Here is a 27,007-nt window from a genome sequence, read left to right on the forward strand (position 1 = left end):
GGCTGGCTATGTAGCATACAGAGCAGGTGACATGTAGTCTTATAGGGGAAGAAGGGTAGTAGGTGGCCTTTATTTAGAGGTAAAATATGATTGTTCTCGATTCACGCACCCTGAATAGATGTCTTAGAAATTGGGTTCAACCCAATATCTATCCAAACATTTCTTTCCTAAACAACATATGAGGGTAGGAAAATGAGGGGCTTGTGATTTATGTATCAAAGAACCTAGAGTATGTAACCTAGCACAAACCTCAAAACATCCCACAAAAACTGCTTTTAACTAGGCGTGGGCGAATATTTGAAATTCCAAATATGAATTGATTATGTTTGTTATTCGATTCAAATTCACTTCTAAAAGACTGATAATTGAAATTTTTCGAATAGCGAAAAAATAAAAAAAAGAATGCAGTGCTGCAGTGCTTGACCACGTGTACTATGCAGTGAAGCATCCTCCAAACGCGACGGGGCCATTTCCTGACACTGCTACTGCATCGCACTGTGAAAAGATTAGCGAAGCCCTTCTCAAAACTGTGCACAAAGCAAAACACATGACAAAACCAAAAAACAAAAAAGAAAACAAAAAAAAAACGTTCTCACTTTTCATGCACGTGGAAACGTTTTCAAATGTTTCACCGCAAATACAGACAAACATTGTGCAGGTGATCATTAGGTAAAATAACACTGTGATGCAAGTGGCTTTCGGCAGTTTTTATGCTCATGTGATAATTCAAGCTGATTCGAACAATTGTTTCTCGTCCCTTGAAGGCCGAATTAATAGTTCATTGTACAATATTCAACATCGATATGACGGCTTCATCGTGTTTCACGCAGCTCCTTCCTGTATAATAGACCAATATATGGAATCCTTTATAAAATTTATACAGGATTTTTCAATTTGTTATACATTTGTGTGCAGTTCTATATTAATTTTGTTTGCAAATACCATGTGTAATCTGAAATAAAAAAGACAAATAGTGTTGGCTATTTATTAATTTTTCTATTTTTTTTTACTAGGTATTCGATATTGAAAGGCTTCTCTTTTTTCTTATTTGAAAATTTTAATATTTCCATCCTGCATATAATTGCATTTCTTAATTAAAGGATGAGTTCAAAAAGCACAAGGATAAAACACAGATATTGTCTTGGTGTTTGGTTGGCATCGTATTGTATTTAGCACTGGCTATCCTAACAAATTTATTAAAGAATGAGTTCAAAAAGCACAAGGATAAAGCACTGATATTGACTGGGTGTTTGGTTGGCATCGTATTGTATTTAGCACTGGCTATCCTAACAACTTTATTAAAGAATGAGTTCAAAAAGCACAAGGATAAAACATTGATATTGACTGGGTGTTTGGTGGGCATCGTATTGTATTTAGCACTGGCTATCCTAACAGCTTTATTAAAGAATGAGTTCAAAAAGCACAAGGATAAAACATTGATATTGACTGGGTGTTTGGTGGGCATCATATTGTATTTAGCACTGGCTGTCCTAACAACGGGCTACTCTAGGGTTCTTGGATGTTTAAAGTGGCCACTGTAATGCTGCATGAGTGTTATCACAGTGTAAAAGAAAGCGAGTCTTGCACACACGTGGAAATGCTATGTAGGAGATTGTTAACGAATGCAACAACAAATTTGATTTGGTAAAGTTTTTTCTGTGTTTTTTGTAACATATTAAGAAGAAACTAATTTTTATGCTCCACACAAAAACGAGCATTTAAGGTAAATTGTCTTTTGTGGCAGAAAACAACACGAAAAAGCCTGAGTTATGTTTATGGAAATTTTTGCTGAAAAACCCCATCTTAACCTAAATTTGAACTAAGATATATCATCTGGTTTTCTCTGTCCACCCTCCCTAAATTCTGGTGATAGGAAAACCCAAAAGTGAAGGACCTTTTATTTAAGGTAATAAATATGCTGTGATACAGTGGTTATGGGTCAGAAGAGCGTGTTGTCGGGCTAGTTGGTTCTGCATAGTATATAAGAGAAATGCGCAACAACTTCAACAGGACACAGGAAGAACTGTTGTGTGTGTTTCTTCCTGTGTCCTGTTGAAGTTGTTGCGCATTTCTCTTATATACTATGGTTATGGGTGGCTTATAATTTATTTAGTTGATGGTAATCATAAGAGGCCTCCTTTCAGGAGTCGGCATTACTCCGTTTAAGGTTCTGATCAGCACTTGTTGCAGTGGCCACTCAACATGTTTGCTAGAACACATTTTCGGGCATCTAAGCTGCGTTTTGCTTGTTACTTTCAGCTTTTAGTGAAAATGTCATTATAAGAAATGGCATACTTACTAGCTTACTATTGGCAAATATTTGTTGCTTCACTGTTTAAATTCAACTCAAGCAGGGATTTCACTGTTTGCACACCTGTGGTAGTTTGACATAACAGTTTAGTTATAAATGGCACTTAATGATTCTGCCTATACAGTGAAGGCTGACTTTTGAATGCCATATGGTTTGCTCTCGCACTAGTAGACTAATCAAAATTTTAGTGCCCAGATAGCCTTTTTTACTACTAATATAGTTTACATTATTATTCAGCAATGTCTATGCTAGAGATTAGTTTTCCTTTATGTCTCTGCTTTTCAATAGTTCTGCATGAGCATGAACCAAATCTGCTAGTGCAAGGGTACATATTGATTTTATTGTTTATTCTTGTGTCTTATGCAAATAATTTGGTAATTTGTTGAGGCTTCTTCATGGTGATATTTTACATGTTAATTATTCTGTACGGAAATATTATAACAGACCTTAGCCTCCCCATATGGCTTGTCTGACATGCATACTATTCAAATTTGGGGTGCTAGGCTGTTACATCATTAATACATGCCACTTCCGACATTGGCTGTCAGCTTCTGATGGGTGCAGCAAAACACATTGTAGACAGTATGACAATGTTATGGTAAACCATCCCGATCTATTAGAGGTGCATTGACAGCTATATTATGCAGGTATATTCGCTGGATGAAGGACGTCTCCTGGTCAAGCTAAAAGGAGTGATGAACCAGAAGATGGCATACTTTGGTTTGCATAGCCAAGACTATGTGGTGGCGCTGTCCCGGAACCGTATGTATGTGAACATGCTCAACCTCACCAGTGGGGACTTGGAGACTACCTTTAAGGTGGGCGAGGACAGGTGAGTTTGATATTTTGCAACTGTACATAAGTGCTGTTCACGTGCCATAAGACCCAACCAACCCCAACCATTAGATTGTTGTCTGTAGTGCAAAAGCCATCATGTCATGACTCGAGCAAGGCTTGGCTTTTGATCAGAGAACATTTTGTAGAGTGCAAGTAAAGCTGTCATTTCAGCCATGCACAGTTTGTTCGTGGGATGAAGTGGGGTAAGGTATGGGTCTGGGCTAGTTGGTAAACCGTACTTGATAGAAGGTGCGCAGAAAGGCACAGATGAGTCTGTTTTATTGTCTTCTCTCATCCATATACTTCTGCACACTTTGTCAAGCATAGCCTGTCAATGAAGTTGTTACTATAATTTGAAAAGCCTGCTTAAAATTACAATTGTTTAACTTTGCAGATGAAGTACGGCCTATAGTAACAGTCTTGAGTGCATGCATTTTGATAAGGCTGCAGAGTGTAAACATCTTGTTCCAGCTTTCATGCAAACTAGGCCTTTATTGCCTTTATTTTAGTCCTCTTAAGAAATGCTTCAATATTATTGGGAGAATAGACCATGGAACCATTTCTTTAATTTAACAGCTTTGTTGACAGAATTTGCTGAAAGTAAATGATTGTGATGTGATAGTGCTGCAAGCTTAATTTGTTGTGTATTGTGCTTGCAAAATAGCTTTTTGTTCTGTTGAGGGTTTGCATGCAGTTTTATCTACTTGAAATAGCACTGCAAAATGAATTCCTGATCTTTTATAGTTAGCTTACAAGCTATGTTAGTTCTTAAGAGAATGCCAGGACTGATGTGAATAGATGTGGCTTGTCTTCTCTACACAGTAGAGTTTGTCATCTACTTTTCTAATTTAAATGTTTTCCTTGCTTTCTTGATTTGCCTATTTGCAGGTTTCTTAATAGTCTTCTGGTCAGTGGCAATGGCAAGATATGCGTATGTGGAGATGAAACGCAAAAGCCATTCCCATTACTTGTTTGGGACCTGGCCAATCGGAAACTGTTGTATGACCTACGTATTCCACACCACGAGTTTATTACCCGTCTGTCAGCAATCAGTGGGGATGGACACTATGTTGTGTGTGTTTGTAGGGTTAGTAGAGTGCCCTTTTCAACCTTCATAAAATTTATTTGTCGTTTTGCTGCATGCTTGTTGTGTATCCTTTGCCAAGAGCATCAAGTTGGCTTCTCTGCTTAACAAAAACTTCTGTTTTTGGCCTGTAGTTCATCCTTGAAGCAGTGATAAGATGCACTGCTGGATGCTACTAGAGCTAGGGTGATTTGTGTGCCTGCTGCCTGCACATATGGCTCAAAGAGCAGCTTGGCAGAGCTGTCCGTAATAAACAACTTGCAGAACTCTATAAGGCAGCTTCTCTGCAAGGCTTGTTTTCCAATGCAAAGGGTTCGTTCTTAGATGCCACTCTCACATTATTCGAAGAAATAATTGAGGACAGTTCTCCTTTTTAAGTAAACTCTGGAATGTCTCCACTTGATTTCAAGATGACTCGGAGAAAAGTGTTCAAAGGGTGCAGTGTTTGAATACCATCTATTTATGTGTGAAATAGAAGATGAATGGTGTGGGGATTGTCCAGCGCCTTGCTCCTTGAGCGTGGCTGCGTTTGGCCCATTTGTCGTGCCCCCCACCCCCCTCTCTGCAATATGCTCGCAACTTGCAATTGTGAATCTGCCGTAAAGAGGCACCTGCTTCTTTTCATTTCAACAACGGCTGTGAGTGTCATCTGGTAACGAGACTTTGCAATTGGAAAACAAGCCTTGCAGAGAAGCTAACTTAGAGTTTCACAAGTTATCCATTCCCACCTCGAGGAGTCTCATAAGCAGTCCCATTCATCTACTTAGCATCAGGTATCTGCGCTTCAAGGACATGCTTCGATGATTGTGTGCTTTAAGGATGGCCCATATTCTATGTTGTAAAATCGTTAGCTTTGCAAGAGTCTTAGTTTGGCACCATTTAAAGAGTTTCTAGCTATAACTGATTAGTTTTCGTGACTCTTTAGTTGAAGTGTTATAAATGGTCACAACTATCGAATACTTTACACATACTATTATCCAGACTTCTTGTGTTTTGAAAATGTTGCATGCATGTAAACATTTAGTTTAGTTTTTGTGTGTTGCTAACATGACGTTAGCGTTCCTTTTTTTCTTTTTTTTTTTTGTGGCATTGCTAAAACTTTAATTATGATGTCCGAAGCCTCAGTCTTCAGCTATAAACAATATTGTGTGAGGCATGCAGTACAACATGAATCAAAATAGCACTACAGTCTGCAAATTGCATTGTGAGCATTATTGTCCCGGAATTGTCATGGTCTATGGCATAATGTTCAATGTCTTAAGGTACTTAGCCAGGGTTCAAAACCCAGCTCTAGCAACTAGGTTTTGGTGGAGGCAGAATGCAAAAGGCACCTGTGTGCTAGTACATTGTTGCACAGAGAAAAACACCAGGTGGTGAAAACTTGTCAAAAGCCCTGACCTATGGCATCCCCCATAGTCTCATTCACTGTAGGACAACAAACCATAACATATATTGTGATGCTAGACTGCATACTGTTATATACTGCAGGTTCCTAAAGCTTTTATTAAGGGTAAGTGTAATACTGAGAAGATTTCTAATTAAATGGTACAGGCTGCCTGTGTGGCTGTTGCCAGAATAATGCTTTTTTTGTACAAGCCATTACAAGAATATTCAGTACTGAAATCTCTCAATCCATTAATTCTCATGGGAATGATAGTAAATGCATAGATTATCACTGAGTCTGCTTCAAAAATGACTTTATCAGTATCAGCAGCCTGACTGCACTTACTACAGGGCAGAGGCCTCTCTTATATATTAACCTGATCTTGTGCCAGCTGCAACCACCTAGTCACCATAAGCTTCCTGTTCTCATCCACCTGCATAACTTTCTGCCTCCCTTTGCTGTGTTTGCCTTCCTTTGGAATCCATTTTGTTTCATTTAGCAACCATCAATTATCTGTCCGTGCCTTTGCAGTGCATGCCCTGCACGTGCCCATTTCTTCTCCTTGATTTCGACTAGAATGTCAGTAAAATTCAAGACGCGTAGCTTGTTTGGCCAGTTGGTGCATAGGTGGAAACCAGCGAAAAGAGAACGCGACGGCACTCCTTCCTTGTTAGCGCGTCCTCTTTTCACTGGTTTTCACCTTCGAATGTCAGTAACTTCTATTTGTTTCCTGGCCTTCTCTGCACACTTCCTGTCTCTTAACATTACTTCTATAGTTTTCCTTTCCATAGTTCACTGTATTTTCCTCAATTTAAGTTGAGCCCTTTTTGTTAGCCTTCACATTTTTGCCCATAGGCGAGTACCGATAACATATGGTGGTTATAAACTTACCTCTTGAGAGATCTTCAATCATGATCTGAGAATATCTGCCAAATGTACTCCATCCCAGTATTACAATTCTAGTTTTTCACACTCTGGGTCTGGAACTTGGGTCGCTATCTGCCCTAAGTATACATATTTCCTTACCAAATACAGCACAGTGCTACCTATTGTAAACTGTTGTTCATTCCTGAGGCTGTTGAACATTACCTTAATTTCCTGCACATTAATATTTAGTCTTACCTTTCTGCTTTGCCTGTCTAGGACATTGATCATCCATTTTAATTCGACCTCCAAGTTACTTAGCAAGGCAGTGTCATTAGCACATTGCAGATTACTGAGGTATTCCCCATTCTTATCACAAACTGTTCCCACTCCAGTTCTCTGAATACTTCCTGTAAGCAAATGGTGAATAAGCACTGGAGAGGTCGTGTCCCTTGCCTTACAACTTTTCTTATTGGTGTTTTATTACTCTATGGAAGACTAAGACTGCAGTGCAGCCACCATACCGGGTGTCCGCCAAGGGTTAAAAAATAAAATATTGAGATAGGCCAGAGAAACCACTTGTACAGCTGCCAGCCATCTGGCGTACCACAGGCAATTTTTTATTTTCCAATTAACTAATTAGTACTTAAAGGGACAGAACACTGGCCAGCATATGTCATGAAATTGTGGTGGGAGTGAAAAGATTGAAAATTGCCTCATATAGTACAGGTTAAGTACTACAGTATCAAAGAAAAGAGGCCTTACAATTTTAATTTGTCATTGAAAAATCACATGGATGGATGGATGGATGGAATATAGGAGCGTCACCTTTGAAATGGGGTTGTAGCAGTTGCTATCATGCTCGTTTTTTTTCCCTATATCCTAATTATTGTTTTAGATCGGTTAACTATACCACCACTCCATATATTGAATGTCACGTAAGAACAACTGAGATGTCATCTAGCAGAGAAACCCTATTACTATCACTGTAGTAACCCACGTGACTATGTGTCTGCAAAATATCTCTGATTTCTGAAGTGCACGCAGTTTTTCTTTCTTCTAGGTGTATCTGTCTCATTTTTTTGTATTTTGAGCTCTCTACAGAGCGAACTTGAACAAAAAACACCCTTCCTTTCACATCGCTAGTGGCATGCTTTCAGAGTTTATCACTAGATGGCACCACAGTGTTTTGAATTCTGTGAATGAAGTGGTGATAGCAGCCACTAAAACTTTAGTCGACGAGGCGCGCCGTAATCTCCTTGAGTGTGGAGTGGAACTGAAAAGGATGCAACTGTACGCAGAAAATGCCTAATTACTGTCTGGCAAGTGAAATATTTATTTGTTTAAGGCAGTCTTTTTTTGTTGCCCACCAGCCGTCATCGCGGTCACTGCTCAGGGTCTCCAGTATCGAGCTACATAAAAGCAGGTGCACGCTCTGATTGAAATATTTTCTGTAAAAATTTTCTACAGCGTTTCAGCCAAACCCGATATGGAGTCGAGTACTTTAGTCAACAATCTCTTCATTGCGCCAAAAAAATATTGATGCCGAAATTCCAGTGTTCTGTCCTTTTCAGATAATTTTTATAATTTGCTGATTATTGCCTTTAGACAATAAATGGGATTTGCAAAGTTGGAGAGCACCTTGGGGAGCACCTTCTGAAACCCCCTTCCATGTAATTCCGATGAAGAAAGCCTCACGTATATCGTTTTTCCAAAAAAGCCCACGAAATACAAAAAATATCGCATGACTAACGAATGCGTGCGCCACGATTATGGTGCTCTCAATCGTTGTCTGAGCTAATGAAATTAGCTGTGGCTGTGACTCTAACAGCCCAGTCCCAGCGGTAGGCTGATATGTTGGTGATGGTTGCAGCCAACGTGGTGAGCTCGCTGCGACTCATGCATCAAGTGCCTGAAGCAGACGAAAAAAAACACAACGCAGACATGTCGTCCTGTCGCTGCAATGGGATCATGGAGCCAAGGCCACTGCTGAATTCGTTCACTGAAACACAGGTTGAGAGCAGCACAATCAGTGCACGTGATAATTTTGTATTTCGTTGGCTGTCTTTGGAGCTTTGAAAAACGATACACGTGAGGATTTTTTTATCGCAAGTAAATGGAATGGGGGTTTTAAAAGATACTCTCCAACTTTGCAAATTTATTCATTGTCTAAAGGCAATAGCTAGTAAAATAAAAAAATTACGCTATTTACTAATTAGTTAATTGCAAAATAAAAAATTCCCTGTGATATGCCAGGTAGCTGGTAGCTGTACACAAGTGGTTTCTCTGGCCTACCTCATGTTTCGTACCCCGCCGGGGTGGCGTAGTGGTTATGGCGCACGACTACTGTTCCTAAGGATGCGGGAATCGAATCCCGGCATTGGCGGCCGCTTTTCGATGTGGGCGAGAAGCAAGGCACCCTTGTGCTGTGCGATGTCGGTGCATGTTAAAGAACCCCAGGTGGTCTAAATTTCTGGAGTCCTCCACTACGGCATCTCTCATAGTCTAAGTCGCTTTGGAACGTTAAACTCCACAAACCAAACCATCAATGTTTCATATTTTAACCCTTAAAACTAAAGTCAGCTTGGACACCCTGTAGATACATACCTTCCAATGCTTACGCATATGGCTCACCTATACTCCTTTTACAGCACCTACATGACTGCTGAAGTTTCGACTCAATCAAATGCTTTCTCGTAATCTGTAAAACTATATAAGGGTTGGTTATATCCTGCACATTTCTGAATCATATGATTTTTAGTATGTCTTGTCAAATAGCCTTTATGGACATCTGCCTGGTACTTTGGTTGATAACTTGTAGGTAATGGACAGTAAGCTCATCAGTCTAATTTTTCAAGTTCTTGATGTCCTCTTTCTTATGGAAAATATCTGTACCTACTTATGTTATGCTCCACAGGTTTAATTTTGGTCATATGACTTCACTCATCCATGTAAAAATTTTACTTGCCGTGCTTCTTTCCTTTGCTGTCTCTCTGAAAATTGCACTGGTGAGCTAAAGGTCATTGCAAGCATGATAAAAGCTTCGGTTGTATACCCTATAAGTGTTTGCCATTACTTGAAGCACTTTATGAATGGAACATATAATGGTTTGGTTTGGTTTGGTTTGATTTATAAGGCTTAACGTCCCAAAGTGACTCGGGCTATGAGGGAAGCCGTAGTGGAGGGCTCCAGAAATTTTTATCACCTGGGTTCTTTAACATGCACTGAGATCGCACAGTACATGGGCACGTTGCTTTTCGCCTCGATTAAAAAGTGGCCTCCGCGGCTAGAATTCAATCTTGTGTCCTGTGGTTCAGTAGTCGAGTGCCGTAACCACTGAACCACTGGGGCGGGGTCAACACATAATGGCTCTTGTCCAATCACCCAAGCAATGCTTGACCATCTCATGGCTGATAATTTTTTCACTGACCGTAGAGTAAGCGTCACGTGAGGATGTTTACCACTTGCATACATATATTTTGTGTTCAAATGGTAGGTATTCTAGTTGTGCTGTCATTTCTTCTTGTTATTGCTCTCGCTGTCAAGATTTTTCATTAGGGAGGCCCACAGAACTTTAACAACAGCACAGTTGTCAGAAAAGAGCTGCACCAACAATATCGCTTACAGTATAAACAATTTGTGTTATTGTTGGGTACCAGTGAGAAGGTAGTCGTGTTATTTTTTTAGCTTAAGAAGGAAGGATAATGTTCTAATCTCCCATTCAGCATACATTCACATGGCCCAACAATTCTTTTGTGCTTCAGTCTCCAAAAAGAAAAAGAAGCTTTGTTCTTAAAAAAAAAAAAAAGAAAAACAGGCCACTGCGTCAATGTGTCAGCAACATCATTGCAGAACTAGACAGCTGTGGATCATCCCTGAATACTGAACATTTGGTTTAGTTGAGTGAGCAGTTTTGTGATTAATCTCAAAGAGAACTTGGACATACCAAATACTTGACCACAATACACTGACCTTGTTTTCAAACATTTCCATCAGGTGTGAGTTTTGTAATAAAAGAGTAATTACTTATTAGCATCCATCCATGCATAGCCATATGGCTACAAAAGAAAAACTATACCTTCCACAGAAAACCTGCATTTGAAAAATTCATCCTGGTCTGGTCCTGCCGCGGTGGTGCAGTGGTTAAGATGCCCGACTACTGTGCCGGAGTACCCGGGTTCGATCTCGACCGCCGGCAGCTGTGTTTCAATAGAGGCGAAACGAAGAGGCATCCACGTGCTGTGCGATGTCAGTGCACTTTAAAGATACCCAGATGATCGAAATTACTCCGGAGCCTTCCACTATGGCACCTCTTTCTCTCTTTCCGCTTTCACTCCTATCTTCCTCTCTTCCCTTACGACGCAGTTCAGGTGTCCACAGATCAGATGTGACAGGTACTGCGCCTTTCCAATCCTGTGAACCAATTATTATTATTATTATTATTATTCGTCCTAGTCTAGGGTTGGAACCCTGGGCCACTGCCTCTCCAGGGCAGTTGCTCTACCAACTGAGCCAACCGGGACCGCTAGCAAATCTAATGGTAGGGTGAGAGTGAATTGATCAACTCGAAGTGGGAACATTGTTAGCCTGATATCGTTAAAGAAATCCCCCCAAGGTTGAGAAGATTTTTAATGAGGTAGTAATCACTCATTAGCATCTACCAGTCATTAGCATTCACTCTCGCCTTACCATTGGATCTGCTAACTGACCTTATTAGCTCAGTCGATAGAGCCACACCCCTGGACCAGGAGGATTTTTTCGTTAACCATGAAGTTTCTGTGGAAACTGCAGCTTTCATGTGTAGACATTTGGCTGTGCTTGCATCGATGCTAAATGGGTAATTATGCCCTTGTTGTAAATTTACTCTATCTTGGGGGATTCCCCTATATATCATACCAGATCCTACGGATGCCATCTGCGCTAACCACTTTTGGCTTCAGTCATCCTGGCTTAGCCTAAGTGCATAAATCATTGCCTATGGAAGCTGGCAGAAAAAGTATGCACACCACACATATTCTATCTTTTTGTTTTGATAAGACTGGGGTTGGGCTAATTCCTTGATATTGAGACCCAGCACTATCCACTACTGCAGGGTTGCCATTGGTCAGTGCAAAAATATGTAGTGCCATGTTGTTGTTGCAACAAATCTGTTTTTGGCCGTTATGAAGCCTGAAAGAGTCCGTAGGAGTTTGAAACTGTTGTTACATTTAAATCACAATGTGTAGAAAATGGCATTTCACTAAATGTCTTAGCTACAGCAGCAAATGATAGTTATATTATTGCTGATGACTATTTTATTTATTATTACGGGAAGTATGGCTCTGTGCTTCTGGCAATATCCTTTCAGTTGAGTAACTGGTGCAATAATGTGCAATGTTTTTCTACATTAAGTTGCTTGAAATTGAGGTTTGTTCACCACTGCACAGAAACTGTGTCATGGATAACGTGCTCCCTTGCTGTTGCAATTTAGCTTTAAACTGCAAATTTAACTATTGTTGAATTATGTATACATATGATAACCAGAAAGTATATGGTAATTTTTGGAAATCACACAGCTGCATGTAACTTTAACTGTATGAATCCAGTCGCACCATGTCAACAGCCAGTTTGAAGTATTGCCAAACAAAGTATGTTGTTACATTCCTTATGCCAGAAAATATCTGAATTTCGTGCATTTCCTTTGCTTATCAAATTTCTTTCAATCAGTATGGTATCTTCTTGGTAACATTGTCATTGGCTTATTTTCGCATAAAGTATGTTTCTAACTGAACTTTTTGCTAACTCTGTTCTATTTACTAGAGAACGTCAATTAGTTGTGTTATTTTGAAATATGGTGCACAATTATTTGATATGATGTTAGATATTACTGCACAAGGTTCATCCACACTAATCGTGCAGCTTTTATTTTTATTCAAAGCTTTTTTCTATGTAATGGACGCCCTGCATGGAGTGCTGATGGGGGAAGCGCTGTAGCATTGTTTATGAGTTCAGTCTCTCCAATAATATATGCAAGCTTACTCTGCCATTTAGTGTCCACCCTGTGCAGTGCCCACTGGACCAGCGGGAATGTTTTCACATTTAAGATTTATGTGCAGAGATCAGATACGTGGTTTGAACGCTTTCTGCCAACATATTTGGCCTGGTATGTTGTCTATTCCAGGAACTAAGTGACAGCGCACCAAATTTCATCATTGTATATGACCTGCAAAGTGGGACACTGTTCAAAAAGTGGAAGCCTGAACGAAACAGTTGCAGCATCGCCATTTCTTCTCAGGGTGGCTGTGTCGTCAATGGTCTTGACAACTGTTTTGTTCTTGTCTGGGATCTTGCCACAGGAGCAAGAAGGTAATGCTGTTTGCTGTTCAGCGGTGTGAACTTACTCAGCATATTTGAGACAGCACAGACTTTGTGACCATAATTGACTGTTGAGAAAATTCATAATTAAGCATGCAAGATGTATAGGACCTATTTTTGTATGTAAAGTTATTTCAGTGTCCTAAAATATTGTCTAAACCACATCATTGAAAATGTCAGCATCAAGAAGTCCACGCTTTTTTTGATGCGGTAGTGGCAATATACTGAATTTTTTTTTTCTTTAACTGCAGGTCGTTATTTTAAGCCCTGTGAGAGATACCTTAGTGTGATCTGTACAGGTTGATTGTACAGCATGGCAGACATCATGTACACAATAGAGCTAAGTAATCAAGCAATTAATTTACTGAAATTAATTAACCAACTTTTTTTTTTATTTTAGGGGTCAGTATTTTATTAACCCTTTGACTGTTGAATTTTTCGAAACGCTGTAGGTTTAGTGCAGTACCCGTATGGCAAAAACGCCATAGGATGGAATGCGGCCGCAGTACCCATGCGGCAAAAACAGTTATAGGGTTAAGAAAATGAAAGCCGTCAGCATAAAAACTGAGTGTAGTTTTTAAATTTCGACAGTGAAGTTTGAATTATTCAGTGTCAAAATTATGCATTTTTAAAACTGCGTCACTGGGCATGGTATTACCGTGGAAATCATGTTCACTGTTTCTGCGGCATAAAATAAGCAAAGCAGTGCCATTCTAAAAATGTGCATGGCGGGAAGCCATCTTTACAAGCTAAAAAATGGATGTTTTTCACTTTAAATATTTCTAACTGTATAGTCAATAAAGGAAATTTGAATTCTGGACTCTGCTTTTATGTTGACGGCCTTCATTTGGTTGGTTTGTGGGGTTTAACATCCCAAAGCAACTCAAGCTACGAGAGATGCCGTAGTGGAGGACTCCGGAAATTTCGACCACCTGGGGTTCTTTAACGTGCACTGACATCGCACAGCACACGGGCGCCTTGGTTTTCGCCTCCACCGAAAAGCTGCCGCCGAGGCCGGGATTCGATCCCACGTCCTTGGGAACAGTAGTCGAGCGCAGTAACGACTGCGCCACCCCGGCGGGGCATACGGCCTTTATTTCTTTAACCCTTTGACTGTAGAATATTCTGAAAAAAAAGTTTACTCCCAGTGTCAAATTTTTTTTTTCTTTACACACTCTGCACTCAGCGCAGTACCCGAATGGCAAAAACGCCGCGGCACGGAATACAGCCACAGTACCTGTACGGCAAAAATAGTCAAAGGGTTATTATAATGTTGGCCCCTAGAATAAAAATTGAGAAAGTTCAATTATTTATTTGCTTAATTACTGAGCTCTATCATATATATAATGTCCGGCTTGCTGTACAATCTACCAGCACAGACTGCACTGACATATCTCTCGCAGGTTAAAGAAATACCTGGTAAATAACACAAGTAAGGGAATCATCAACAATGCAGAAACAATTGACTGACATCAGTGAGTTGCCTTCAAGCAAAACTTAATTGCTCATTGAAGAAAGTCTCTTGCTAGCATTGTTTAAAAAAAAAAGAAGTTCTAGATTCAAATTTAGTTTCCTTTACTTGTAGTGAAACAATAAAAAAAGCCTTAGAAACTTAAATACGTCGCTCATGCTGAAAACTGCCTGTTTCTTCAGCATCCCTGTGTGAGCACTAAGGTCATAATGTGCCAGTTCCAATAGTTGTGACTTAAGTACATATTTTCTCGATACTGCGTGCGTCTGCAGTTGTAACCAGAGGACTACTAAATTTCTGTGGCTCCTGTGAATGTGGTTGTTTTTACATGTAGTTTTCAGCCATGTAACGAACCACTGTGGACTAGTATAGCAGAAATCCAGGCATACATGCTGTTAAAATTTATGGGGAGTCCTTTCGCTAGCAAGAGTTTTGGCACTTTTAAGAAGACAAGGGAAATGGAGACCTCTGTAGCTGAGAGCTCTTGATGTGGTAGTAGAATTGGGGACAGAAGTTGGTTAATGACAGATGGGACAAAAAGAAAACTGATTGTCCCATATAATGTTGAAGTCGAGTCCGATTATAAGTTGAGCTCCCAACTCTCGAAACCTTGTTAGCAAAAAAAGAAAAAAAGTTCAACCCTCGAATATGGGTCGACACTAATCACGCTGTGGCCGTAGCTCGCCAATAAGTTCTTCATAAGACCAAGCCATTTAGAGACGTTTATTCATACATGAAACTCCTCTTATGATTCGCTGTCGCTCGCAAGAAGGACGTAGTTGCGGTCATCTGAGCCACTACTGCTGCTGGCCATCAGAAGTGATGAGATGCCTCATGTGGAAAGTGACCCAGAGATCATGTTGGTTGGCAGTCCATACCAAACTTCGTTTGCCCACTCTGCTGCTTGGCTCAGGGAAGCACACTTTAGCCGCCCAGTTGGTGTTTCCAGGCTTTTTTGCTGGGTTTTCCTTTGGTGGTAGACCCAGTCTCAAACTGCATCTTCGACATCGGGGTATCATCCGGACTTCGATCCACAAAAGGAACGGCGTGTAGTAGTGCATGCAGATATCTTACTTCTTTGCTGCATCCTCCAGTCCCTCATGCACTTTTCCGACACGTCAAACTTCCGCCCTGCTGCAACATTGTTTTCCGATTTTGTGTAGAGGATCGCCGCTAGAATTTATGACTCTGCACATAGGTCGACTTTGACTATAAGTCTGCCTTGAACTTCCTAAAGCCATGTTTAGACAAAAAAAAATCTACTTATAATAGGCAATATATGGAAGACAACTTCAACTTGGGTGTGCGACCATCATGCTGCAGGAGTCTAGCTGTGCACCCACACCATGATCAGCAACTTTGTGGAAGCACATATGAACGAGAAATCTCATTTACTGGGCATACAATATGAACTAGCATGCGGGCATGTTATTGTACCATAGCCAGCATGCCAAGCATATTTATTTTGTCTTTCTAGTTTTGAAAGAATGCTCCAGATATTGCACTACTTTTAGTACCTTAGACAGGTTAAAACTAAAACTTATGGAAAGGGCTTGGCAATTATGTATATATACTTAGTTGCACAATTACAGAAAAAGTTATACAATGGCAATAATTACCCTACCTTCTGATCATGAGAAATTGTGATTTATGTTGTTAATTGCTATGAATAAATTAATATCCAGGCATTGAGGCTGCAACTTATAATCAGGTACTATTGATATAACATGCATTTCTGTTGCTCATGGCAAATTTTTAGTTATCTTCTTGTCTGGGGCAGCTCGGTGTAGTTATTCATTATGCAATTTTCATGGTCTTATTACTTGTCAGTGCAGTAACTATAGTAACATACTATGGACAGTTTTGGTTAGTTTAGAAATTTTACCTTGATGCTTCTTGATTTTTATACAGATTCACTCTTAAAGGTCACAATGCTCCTGTAGATCAAATTCGGCTTGATGAATCAGGCTTCAAGTCTCTCACTTACAACTCAGATGGCATTGATCGAAGTGTCCGTGTCTGGGATGTCATGAAAGGCAAGTCTTGTTTGCTCTACTGATTTTGTTGCTTCTTGCCATTTGTGTAGCTCTAGTATTCAGTTTTTCATATGTTATAAATATACTACAATGACCTTCAAACATAATCCTGCTGCACTTGCGCAGGCTAACTGAAGCATGGTTTCATTTGCATTTAGCATGTTACTGATGAATGACGGAGACATTGTCTGCCCCAGTGGCTTGCAGACATGGAGTCTTGCTGTCTTTGTATGGGCCGACTCAAACCGCAGCCTTAATTACGTAGGCTGTGCCTGCCCAGTAGTTTGAATTCTTGGATAAAGTTTAGGGTGCCACTTCCTCACAGGCAAGCTCAGGGCTTCACTTTGAAAAGGTCATGACAAATTGTCGTGGACAGTGAACTAGCATCAACAAGCTTATACATCCTTCTTGTATCATTTGCCACAGGTGGTACAGCTTGACATAAGTTGTTGCAGCTTCTCACTGGATCGTTTGCAGTAGTGCTAGTGGACGATAATTTTGTATTAGCATTACCATCTACCATAGCATTTTTGTAGATACCTCAGCAGGCGTTGATCTTGGACAGCCCACTTTCTGGTGTTGCAGAAGGCACATATGTGTTGGCGTAAGCATAGACAAGGTGTCTTGCAAGGACAGCTGCTGTGCAGGATATCAGTAAAAAGTAGCTGCAGTGCTAAAAACGAGGAAAAAGCATGTCTCCTATACTGTGAGTGGAACCTCAGTAGTGACATTTAATGTGAGGACTAGGTTCTCAGCACTGAGTTACAGTTTTTAAAGATATGTTATTTCCCGCAAGCGAGTGCAAACAAACTGAAAAAAAAAAAAAAAAGAAGAAAATTTGAAACAGTTTAAATTTGTTGTAACAGCATGTAAACAAAACAAAGAAACTACTTACTTACCTAAGCCAAAACGGTTAACCTCAGTGTAGCAAAGCTGATTTGTCAGTACTGCATCTTCTAGACTAAGTGAAGTAGTATATATATAGCAGTAATTGGTTACCAATTTCATATTTTTGCTTCTTTAGAAGGCAGTAAAACAAGCAAAACTCTCTTGGGTATAATTATCTATTCTGCAAACCTAATGCACAGTGGCCTTGACTTGCAGGGGAGTGCTTAGCAGTGTTCACTCCTGACCTGGCTGTGACATGCTGCGAGCTGACTTTGGATGGAAAAGCAGTGGTAATGGGGCTGGAAGGACATGACCGCGTCTTTTGTCACCTACTGCATGGTGGTGAAGGTGACCAGAGCCCACCTGAGTTTCGTGTTGGCAATGTCAGCACCTATGGCAATGTCAGCAATTGTGGCAAAGTCTTTGATGTCAGTCAACAAGGCTGAGTTGCTTGATTTTGTTGCCAACTCATGAAAATTATGGAGTGGCCGAATTGCTGCTAGCCAACAAGGACAAAGGATACTTGCAGCTCCTTGTTCTGTCTGGCACTACTGGCATGCTTCTCACACTATACAAACCACAAACCGAGCAAAATTTCTCAAGTCTGCTTTTGGACACAGAGGGAAAAGGGAGCAAGGAAGGCTAAAGCTATCAATGCACACGAAGAAATTTTTGTTATGTAGTGCTGTGCTTGGAGATGCATTTGCCTTCTTGACATCTGTACATAAAATTTCAGCCAGTCCCAAAGAAATCTTAATTCAGCACATTTTATCAACACCATTGCTTAATGTGAAGTGGTTAATAGTAGTATTCAATATGAGAAGTTGGCTCAGCAGTTACTAAGCAGGGATGAACTTTTTTTACTGTATCTGTCGAGCAGTATTAGCGTGGTAGGTATGCTTCAGCACATTAAAGAGGTACAGACAGAATCGTGTAATTCTAAAATGATTGTGTACAAGTAGCACGTGTCCTAAGATGATATACTTGTATGTCACACACTTGAAATGTTTTGGTCTGTTGTAATGCATATCTGAGCAGAGATATGGAAGATAGTAGCAAAACTGAAATGTGCTTTTCCATTTGTGGTAAGTCAACAAGCTTAGCAGTGGGGACGTATGCATAGTTCACTCTGAGGAAAAGGCATCCTCTGGGTTGAAGTTGTGCCACAACCATTTACGTCTCTTTCAATGCTTTTTTCTTGGCCTTAGTTTGAATTTTCTTCTTTGCACAGCATTTCTCCACATGGTTGGCATGTAGTATCAGGTACTGATCCCGTCAGCAGTCATAGGCCTAGAATGTAAATTTCAAGGCCACATTTGGGAGATTTGTACTCTTGCGTCATGGCTATCAGAAGCTGTTGTCAGTTCTAGAAAGAAGTGAATTTTTGTGTAAGCACATGCTTTAATAAACAAGCAAAAGTAGCAAGCAATTCATCAAACATATGCACCAGCAGAAAAATTTATTTGATAGTCGCTGTGCATAAACTACTGGGTGTGAAAAATGACTATCTGAAAAATCTAAACTGGTCTAATGCTCTCTATCAATAAGATATTGATAATGCCTATCATAAACCATCTTGTACTTTCCCATAGTTTTTTTTTTTTTTTCAGCTGCTGCCTCACTGAAGTACATAGTTTAAAAAGAGCATGGATCCATTAGCCATCATGTCCGAAATCTGCTTTTTTCACAAGGCCTCTCTGCTCATGCACGCCTCTCCCCTGGTTGAAAACAAACTACCAACCCTAGCTGTGCATGCGCAGTTCTTGGCCTTCGCAATCGGTGCAGCTGTAGCTTATCTCGGAGGCCATGTGTAGTTAATATTCGCGACAGGCGTATGCGATAGATGACGTTAGCTGTCGAGAACACACACCTTCATTTCGCTGATGCCAAGGACGTTTTCAACCAGTAGCAGACGAATTTTCAACCACTCCCAGAGGGCGCTACATTTTGTGAAAAAGGCGGATTAAAAGAATCCTGCCCTTAACATATAATTCAAAGGTCTGTTAGAGAGCAGAGTTGTTAGCATTGCATAAGCAACATGAGATATGGTGGCTGCATTTCTTTTCTTCTATATAGCCTTGTGTTCATGTCACAGAAATAACCCTTTTGATTAGCAGTTGTAAATGTCACAATATAGAAATAATATATGAGCACTACTCCCGCTGGGCTCACGTTTACAGATATTTAATATCAACATTTGCAAGTCTGTACCTCTTTAAACAGTCTGAAAGGCAAACATTGAAAAATAAGAATAAATGGTGCAAAAGTTTGCATGATGCCAAAACAAATGTCAAAACATCACAAAAAAATTGCACAAATCAGTGTAATTTTGCTGCCAGCACAACAGCCCAACAAGGCACTCGTGGAGGCTTGGTTTGTTTCCCCACAAGCAAATATGCACCCTCAGCTTTTGGATTTTGTAGCACCACAATGTGTTATGACGTGCAAAGTTGGATTGACTGGCGTAGGTGAAAAGGCATTCTTCAATATGAAGTGCGATATTTGGAGAGTGTCTTGTGTACAGTGAATGCACTTTTTAACAAGCAGGGCACGTAAGCAGGTTTGCAGCTCAGAAAAATATGCACCGCTTGACTCATTTCAGCATAAAAGCAACTAGAATCTCACTTCTGTTATCCTCTTAGGAGGAGCACATTATTGTGTTCCATGCAGAAGGCTTTAGTCTTTCAAGCCTTTGCTGACTTTGTATGCCAAACATGCTGCAGCTTTGGTCATCTAAAACTGCCTTTGGCATCCACTCTGCATACAAATGTACCATGATGCAAACATTTTGATGCATAGATATCTGTCTCTTGTCTTTGTGAAGACTGCCAATTTTGCCCACAGCTTAACTGGTGGAAAAGCTCATCGAGAGGTGCTTTTACAGGAGCCCTAGTGTGTGTGTCTGCTACTCAAGGTACTCTTCCCAGCAGCAGTCAAGAAGCACACTAATGTTACTGACAAAAGTTAGCCACTAGAACATTGTTTTTATAGTGCACTTCAATGTGGTGGTGGGAGCCTTTTCAGAAAGGCCCTGTTGCAGCTTTTTTTTTGTTGTCATCTGCAACTTCAATAGGCCAAGTGCAAGCCGAAATGCAAGGCCTAGAAAGGAGTGCAATATTTTTTGGTGTGTGTCTGAACAAGTGTGTACAAAAAGCCAACTCATACACAACACCCCAGTATACTGCATTAACATTTAATCTGTGCCCAGCATTTGAGTACAGCTTAGTGGGACTAACGACGATATTGTTTTGATTCTTTACTGCTAGAAGAATTATATCAGGTGGGGCAGCCTTGTTTTGATTTTCAAATGGAAATGAGCAGTTGTTGTAATTTAGTTTAGGTGTTCAGGATTTCTGTTCAATTTATTACTTAACAAAGAATGATCAGTGTGATCATTACGTCTAATCCAAACTGCGATGACCAATGACTTGTAATGTGACCATCTCCTGGCTCCTAGTCAAGTTTTCAAACTTTTTTTTTTTTTTTAGCGTGACTGCCACTGTCACATTTCATGGCTTAAAATGCAACATTGTTGCTCTAGGTGAAGGCAATCATCTTCTTCCCACGTCGTTCCAATGCTCTTTTCAACTGTGAAACCTTTGCATGCACAACCAAGTGAGCCGTGAGGAACACAACCAAGCAGAGCCACATTTGGTTACTACACTAGACACAGTTTCTAATTAGCCAAAACAAAAAAAAAATTGTCTGTGGATGTGTGCTTGCAAGCAGAGTTCTATTATGCACATTTTGATTGCCTTCTCCCACCCCAACTGCTTTTTGTAATACATGATGTGCCAGATATAGGATAGCCTTGGGAGAGACTATTGCAAAGAGTTCAAGGTTTAATGCCAACACTGTATACTGTCCTCGTATTGTGAATGCAGGCAAAGTCTCCGGCACGTAGATGCACAATGTACCATGACTCAAAAGCTTTGTCCTCCTCTACATCTAAGCAAAAAAAAAACACTAATTTCATTTTATGCTTGAGATTCTTTTATGTTGGGCAAGAAGCGCTTCTGTGTTCCATTTTCTCATGACAGAAGGAAGTAGATATTGGCAACTGAATTAAACTGCTGCCTGGATTTGAAATAGAAAATGCTTTTATGCCAAAATATATATATATATATTTTTTTTCACGTAGCTCCTTTTTCCAGTTACTTATAGCTTGGTGTCGTTACTGAACACCCTGACAATCACCTTAACGAAAAAATGGTTGGCGAATTGACTACTATGGAAGAGAGAAGTTTTGCGCTCATAAAAATCAATAATGTAGCTCCTTAATATTTAGAAAGTCAAACAGTATGGAATAGAGTATGAATTGTGTTTATTTCCAAAAACTGTCCAAAGAAAGGAAAGTTTAAAGGTATTTATTTTTTTTTTTCAATGAGCTAAAAAACATATTCATAATTCTCAAATGATGTGGCAGCTTGCTTGCATCCAAGTATGTTATCAGAGCTATTGTCCCCCCTGTTACCCACTGTTTCATTATTTTTGCAGTCAGGCTTAAAGGTTTTTACCCATTAAAATGGTATTTTATTTCATGCTTGGATTTCACACAGAAGATGCGCTTGGTAAAAAAATGTTTAATGCCAAACTTGGTTGCGATCTTCACTTGCTTTTAATTGAGGTATGCTATCATCATCCAGTAATGCTAAGAAAACACAGTACGTATTTCAGTACAAGGAGTGGCCGTGCCACCTGCCAGCAGGATGGCAAAACACAAGGTAATGAAAAATTTAATTGCAGGTGCTTGTTTTCCTTGCCTTCTTCTTATTATTATTATTTTTTTTTTTGGACAAAGACAAATACAGCCACAGAAAGAAGCGAATGGCACATCTGCACATTTGCACCTTTCCAGCCCTACTTGTATTTTATCCATACAAATTAAGCAGGGATACAGTGCCTATGTGCAACATATTAGCACACCATAACTTTTCTTTCATGGGAAAGGTCACACTTTGAACAAGAATTTGTGCTGTGTTTATTATTGTTTTGGCTCACCCTGGGGGGGCAGCCAAGTGTGGCATTAAACAGAAGCAGCTGCTGAATGCCACCTTTGCGCAAAACACAGTTGCAGACTATCTGGCAGGAAAAGCAATTGAGCATACTTCCAAAAGCAATGCCTGTGCTGTTGCTTTAATTTCACTGGTAACTTAATCTCAATTTCACATATCTGCAAGCAAATTATGAGGAATATCTAGTCTCCATTTGCGTTTTGCTTTTGTTTCAATCCTTTGTACCTTTCTTTCATGCATTTGCCCATTTGTTGTTCCTTTGCATTTAGTGTTGTGTAATACAAGGAATGAGGTGAACTCTTTCAGGGCGGAATTTCTTTCGCAGTTTCATAAGTAGATGATAACATCACTTAAATGATAACTTGAATGTCATGCTTAAGCAATATGCATTAAACATGTAACTACAGTATAATTTTTCTGACCCAAATCTCAAGGAATTACAAAGAATATTTGTATTACCTTATGCTTATGTCAAAAAATGAACAAAATCTGCATGCTGAAACATGGGAAATGTATTCATTAAAATCTGTTGACGGCTGAAATGATTTGTGCACAGCCTGCGCCATCACTCACGCTTACCGTACGTGTATCGCACGACTGGTGTTTGTGGCATTAAAGATGTGATGGCAGTACTCCTTATGGGTGCATTTGCGACTCCAGCATTCGTAACATCCACAGGGGCGTAGGAGAGAGCTCAAAACACTCAACATTTTGTGCATTGTAAGCATCGTGCCAAGACCAGGCAATTTTCAAATTGTGGGCAACCTGAAATCAGTATCAGCCATGTTGTATTGCTGAGATTCTGCTTTATGTACAGTTGTGGGCAAAGTACTACAGACCACGCTTCCATGTTCAAACACTCCTGTCACATCTGCTTCTGGGCTGCTTCGTGCGGCTTGTAATGAATTTCCAATGTTTCGAATCTCTTGATGGTAAGACTATTTTTTGTCCTACCCGCTCTAATGGGAAGGACCTCCACTAATGCTAAATCAGCACCAATTCATGGCTCAGAAGCGAACCCTCTGGGCTCTACACTTTTGGCAAAGGCTGTACATAAGTAATTCTATGAAGTTTTCCCCGCTGTGGTGGCTCAGTGGTCAGGGTGCTCGACAGCTGAACCGAAGAAGGAGACAGGTTCAGTCCTAGCTATAATGGCCGTGGAGGCAAAAATGCTTTGGGGGCAAAAATGGAGAAGAATGCTTTGACTGCCAAAGTGTGGCCCATATTCTTCTGTCCATGACTATGCTGTGTATATTAACTGGCTAGTGATCAAAAAGTGAATGCACCATCAACATAACCACATACCATTAGTTATTATTGTACCCCTGCCAACTTAAACATAGTCAGTGGCGTTGCGAAAGGGGTGCGGAGGGTGCGGTCCACACCGGATGCAGCGCTGAGGGGGGTGCAGCCGGGCAGTGAGAGGTAGGAAGGGGCAGGGGGCGAAATGAATTATTGTGTAAAGACGCGAAAAGGCGCGCATCGGTGCCACTGACTGACAAGTGTGATTTTCTCGTGTAACTAATTATTCTGTTGTGAGGAGTGCTTGAAAACACATGCCTTAGTTTATGCCAAAGATTATGCGCCATTTTAACGTTGGACCAGGCCTGTGTACGTGCGTGCACACTGGGAGCACCGATACCGATCGGAAACCCCTGCGTTGGAGCTAGACGACACCCGTCGGTGGCCGCGCCTTCGCATCGCCTCTTTTTGTGTATGGCATGCAGTTTACTCTCTTTTTCCAAGCGCAGACCACTGGCAGTATCTCACCGGCAGTCTTTTGTTTTTTGTTTTGTTCGTTTATCTCCTGTGCCTTTCTCCCTCCTCGGACCAGTCACACATCCCCCTCACACTTTCAAAATGCAAGAGGCACGCAATGCCTGTTGCTCTGTGGAATGGCGAATCTGATCACTACACGCTGACTAGAAAAAATATGAGAAAGAGGGCAACTTTAGCAAGGCCAGTTGCTTTAAAAGGGGAATTGAGAGTAAATGTACCCGATCGATTCTCATGCGCTTGTTACCTTTTTTTCACTGAAAAAGGCAGAGGCATTGTTAAAATGAGAAAGGCAACTGAAAGCGTTAGAAAAAAAAATGCTTGGAGATGCCCACCATCTGCCAGTTCCAAAAGGCCGTTTCGCGCTTAATATTTTCTGTTGGTACGGCATTAATGCACGTTGGTAACTTTGCAGTCTGGATGCGGAAGTCAGCTTGCATCTTTTGGAAGAAATTTAAGGAGAGGAAAAAATTTAGTTAAATGTAGGGAATGCTTAGTAAAATGCTTCCACCTATGCATGTGGACGTGAAAGGTTCTGCTTGTGATCTAACTACAACGCGTGACATTGAGAGTTTTGAGGAACGGGTTCGGTTACAGAGTGAGCTGGAAAAGTGCTTCTCTGCATGTAAACTCCCATTATGCGACCTCACTGACAACCATTGCCCTCTTGATACTACCCAATGCAGCCGAACACCCCAAGACAGTATAGCTGCAGCATGACGAAGACTTCCGGTTGCAATATTTCAGAGGCGCCTACATTTTGGAACGCGCCTGGAATGGCCGCACCACCGATCAAAGGATTGTTGCAGTGGCACCTGGCGGTAAAGTCCGTGTTTGCAAGAGTTGATCTTACGATCGCTTAGGGACCCCGAACGACGCTGTGAGCAGGAGCAGACAGTTTCATTTTCAAGCTGCAACTGAGCACAAACGTGAGGGTGTATTACAGGCTTTGTAGAAAATGATAGCGAGCCCCTGCGGACGACAACAAGTATGCGCGGTGCTAGCGAGTTGTGATATTCAGCCACGAGACGTGGGAAAACAACGCCGGCCGCCTGCATTCAGTCCGCGATGCATCCAATCTGGCTTTTGGAACGAGCGTCGCATCGTCGCCAGTTAGTCGGTAGGTTGGTTGCGACTGCAGCAAGAATGAAAAGAAAATGCACGGGCCTGCTACTGGGCTCTGTAGCTGAGCCACCTCCGCTGCCTTGTGCGGACAGAAGAAAAAATAAGGAAGAAAGATAAAGAAGAGGGAGAAAAACTCGCGTCGCAACAGCCGCCGTCCACCAGCGAAGCGGTAGGGGTGCTACCATGAGCCGCGCTGCCTTTTCTTTCTTCATGTTCCTTCCCCATCCTCTTCTCAACGTGCACAACTAGGAAGGGAACCAGGGAGGAGGGGGGGAGTGCCTCGCCACGCCTCCGCACCGGGTGCGAGTGACCCCAGCGACGTCACTGAACGTAGTTTTGCCCTTGTGAGATTATAAAGCTCATAAATGATTTTCATGCCATAAAGATGTAAGTTGAGTGACTCACATTACAAGAATCGTCAAACCAGTAATTTATTTTCACTGAGCTATGCTAAAAGCTGAGCACTTCGATGTGGGGGATGTCTTTTGTGCAGAATGAAAATTTGAACTGAGCTATCGGACTGTATATTTCCTCTTGCACTGCTCTGCTGCTGAAAGTACCAGTGTGCAAGCTGGTGTGTGGTGATGAGCTGTGTACATGTGATCAACATATTCACCCTTTAATTTTTTTGTCTCGTACTGATCCTTGGGTGAAGCCAAGGACACTGTTTGATTTTACTTTGCCAATAGCATTGCATTTAAAGTTTTCCAATGCAAGGATAGTACTAAATATTGGCTGAAGCTTACACAATCTGGTTCATTAAAAATGGCACACACCTGCAATTCACTTCAGACATCTAGGTGTAAAGGTAAACAGCATGGGTTGTTTATTTGTACCCACTTTCTGGGCTGTCTCGTGAAACCACTGCTGTGTAGAAAATATCGAAATTATCAAATTATTTACAACATTAACACGTGTGTGACAGTTGTGTGCAGTTGTGTCTTTTAAACTCAAGTTGTATGTGATTTATGCATATATGTACAGTACAGCAGGTTATAGCAACATAATGCATTCTACTCTAACCATGTCAGGCATTGTGTATTCGTGCATAAGTCAACAAAACTTCAGCTCCATGCTTTTTGGAGGAGTGCAAACTGCTAGAGATTGCCAAGCTGGGAAGTGGCCAACAAAATGTCGGGGTTGGTGTGTGTTGTATCATCCTAGTCTAGAACCAGCGTTTTGTCTACATCGTGACAACAGCCCCTGAAGCAATGGCAGCTGCCCATAGCCCTACAAGCTTGGGCCCAACTACATGCTCAAGCTATGTCTAGAAGCCTGTTCCTAGAGGCCAACCGATTCACACAGCAGTTAAAAAAGAGGGAATTGAGCAGGCAACCAGAGTAGTGAGGTGGTGCTGCAGTACAGCCAATATACCACCTGGTAGGCATGGTTGCTGCAGGAAGGTGCTTGTGAATGGAACGTGCAAAAAAAAAAAAAAGCTTCTGTTTGTGGTGGGGCTGGCACTGACAAACAGCAGCGGTGTTGGATATGGGAGGGACAAATACTGACAAAAGAAGTTTCCTTGTACCAAAGTATGATGCTGTCTGTATGTGCTGCTTAATTCTTGTGTGCCATTGAACTTGTACATAACAGCATGTCTGACCCATAAGCCTGTTTTACAATTAGCTTATGGAGTCATATAGTTTAAGTGTCTATTGTTTTCTGGTCTCCTGGCAGATTACCTAACCTATGAAGCTCTTCAGTTTATCATGTATATGCATATACATATATATGTATATATGTGTGTGTTCATATATATGCACATGTGTATACATACACCTTGAGAAACCTGTTGCATTTGCACTTTCTTGAGCTTTTCTGGTTGTATACCTTGTGCTGACAAGTATGCTCCCTTTCACTGC

General features: G+C 40.9%; 1 protein-coding gene across 2 annotated transcripts in view; it reads left to right on the forward strand.

Annotated features, from left to right (window-relative positions):
• LOC146204593 (NACHT and WD repeat domain-containing protein 2) overlaps window positions 1–20,716 on the forward strand; it is a 98,799-nt gene extending 78,083 nt beyond the window's left edge. For both annotated transcript variants that reach the window (XM_084589276.1, XM_084589277.1), the window contains exons 11-15: window positions 2,959–3,143; window positions 4,037–4,235; window positions 12,641–12,825; window positions 16,217–16,341; window positions 17,446–20,716. In XM_084589276.1, coding sequence (XP_084445402.1) covers window positions 2,959–3,143; window positions 4,037–4,235; window positions 12,641–12,825; window positions 16,217–16,341; window positions 17,446–17,675 — 924 coding nt within the window. In that variant the 3' untranslated portion in view covers window positions 17,676–20,716. The remainder of the gene's footprint in view (window positions 1–2,958; window positions 3,144–4,036; window positions 4,236–12,640; window positions 12,826–16,216; window positions 16,342–17,445) is intronic.
• Window positions 20,717–27,007: the final 6,291 nt, after the last annotated feature.

The sequence above is a fragment of the Amblyomma maculatum genome, chromosome 1 (genome assembly GCF_055883805.1).
Source record: "Amblyomma maculatum isolate TAMU_Amacu chromosome 1, ASM5588380v1, whole genome shotgun sequence".
Taxonomy (NCBI): Eukaryota; Metazoa; Arthropoda; class Arachnida; order Ixodida; family Ixodidae; genus Amblyomma; species Amblyomma maculatum.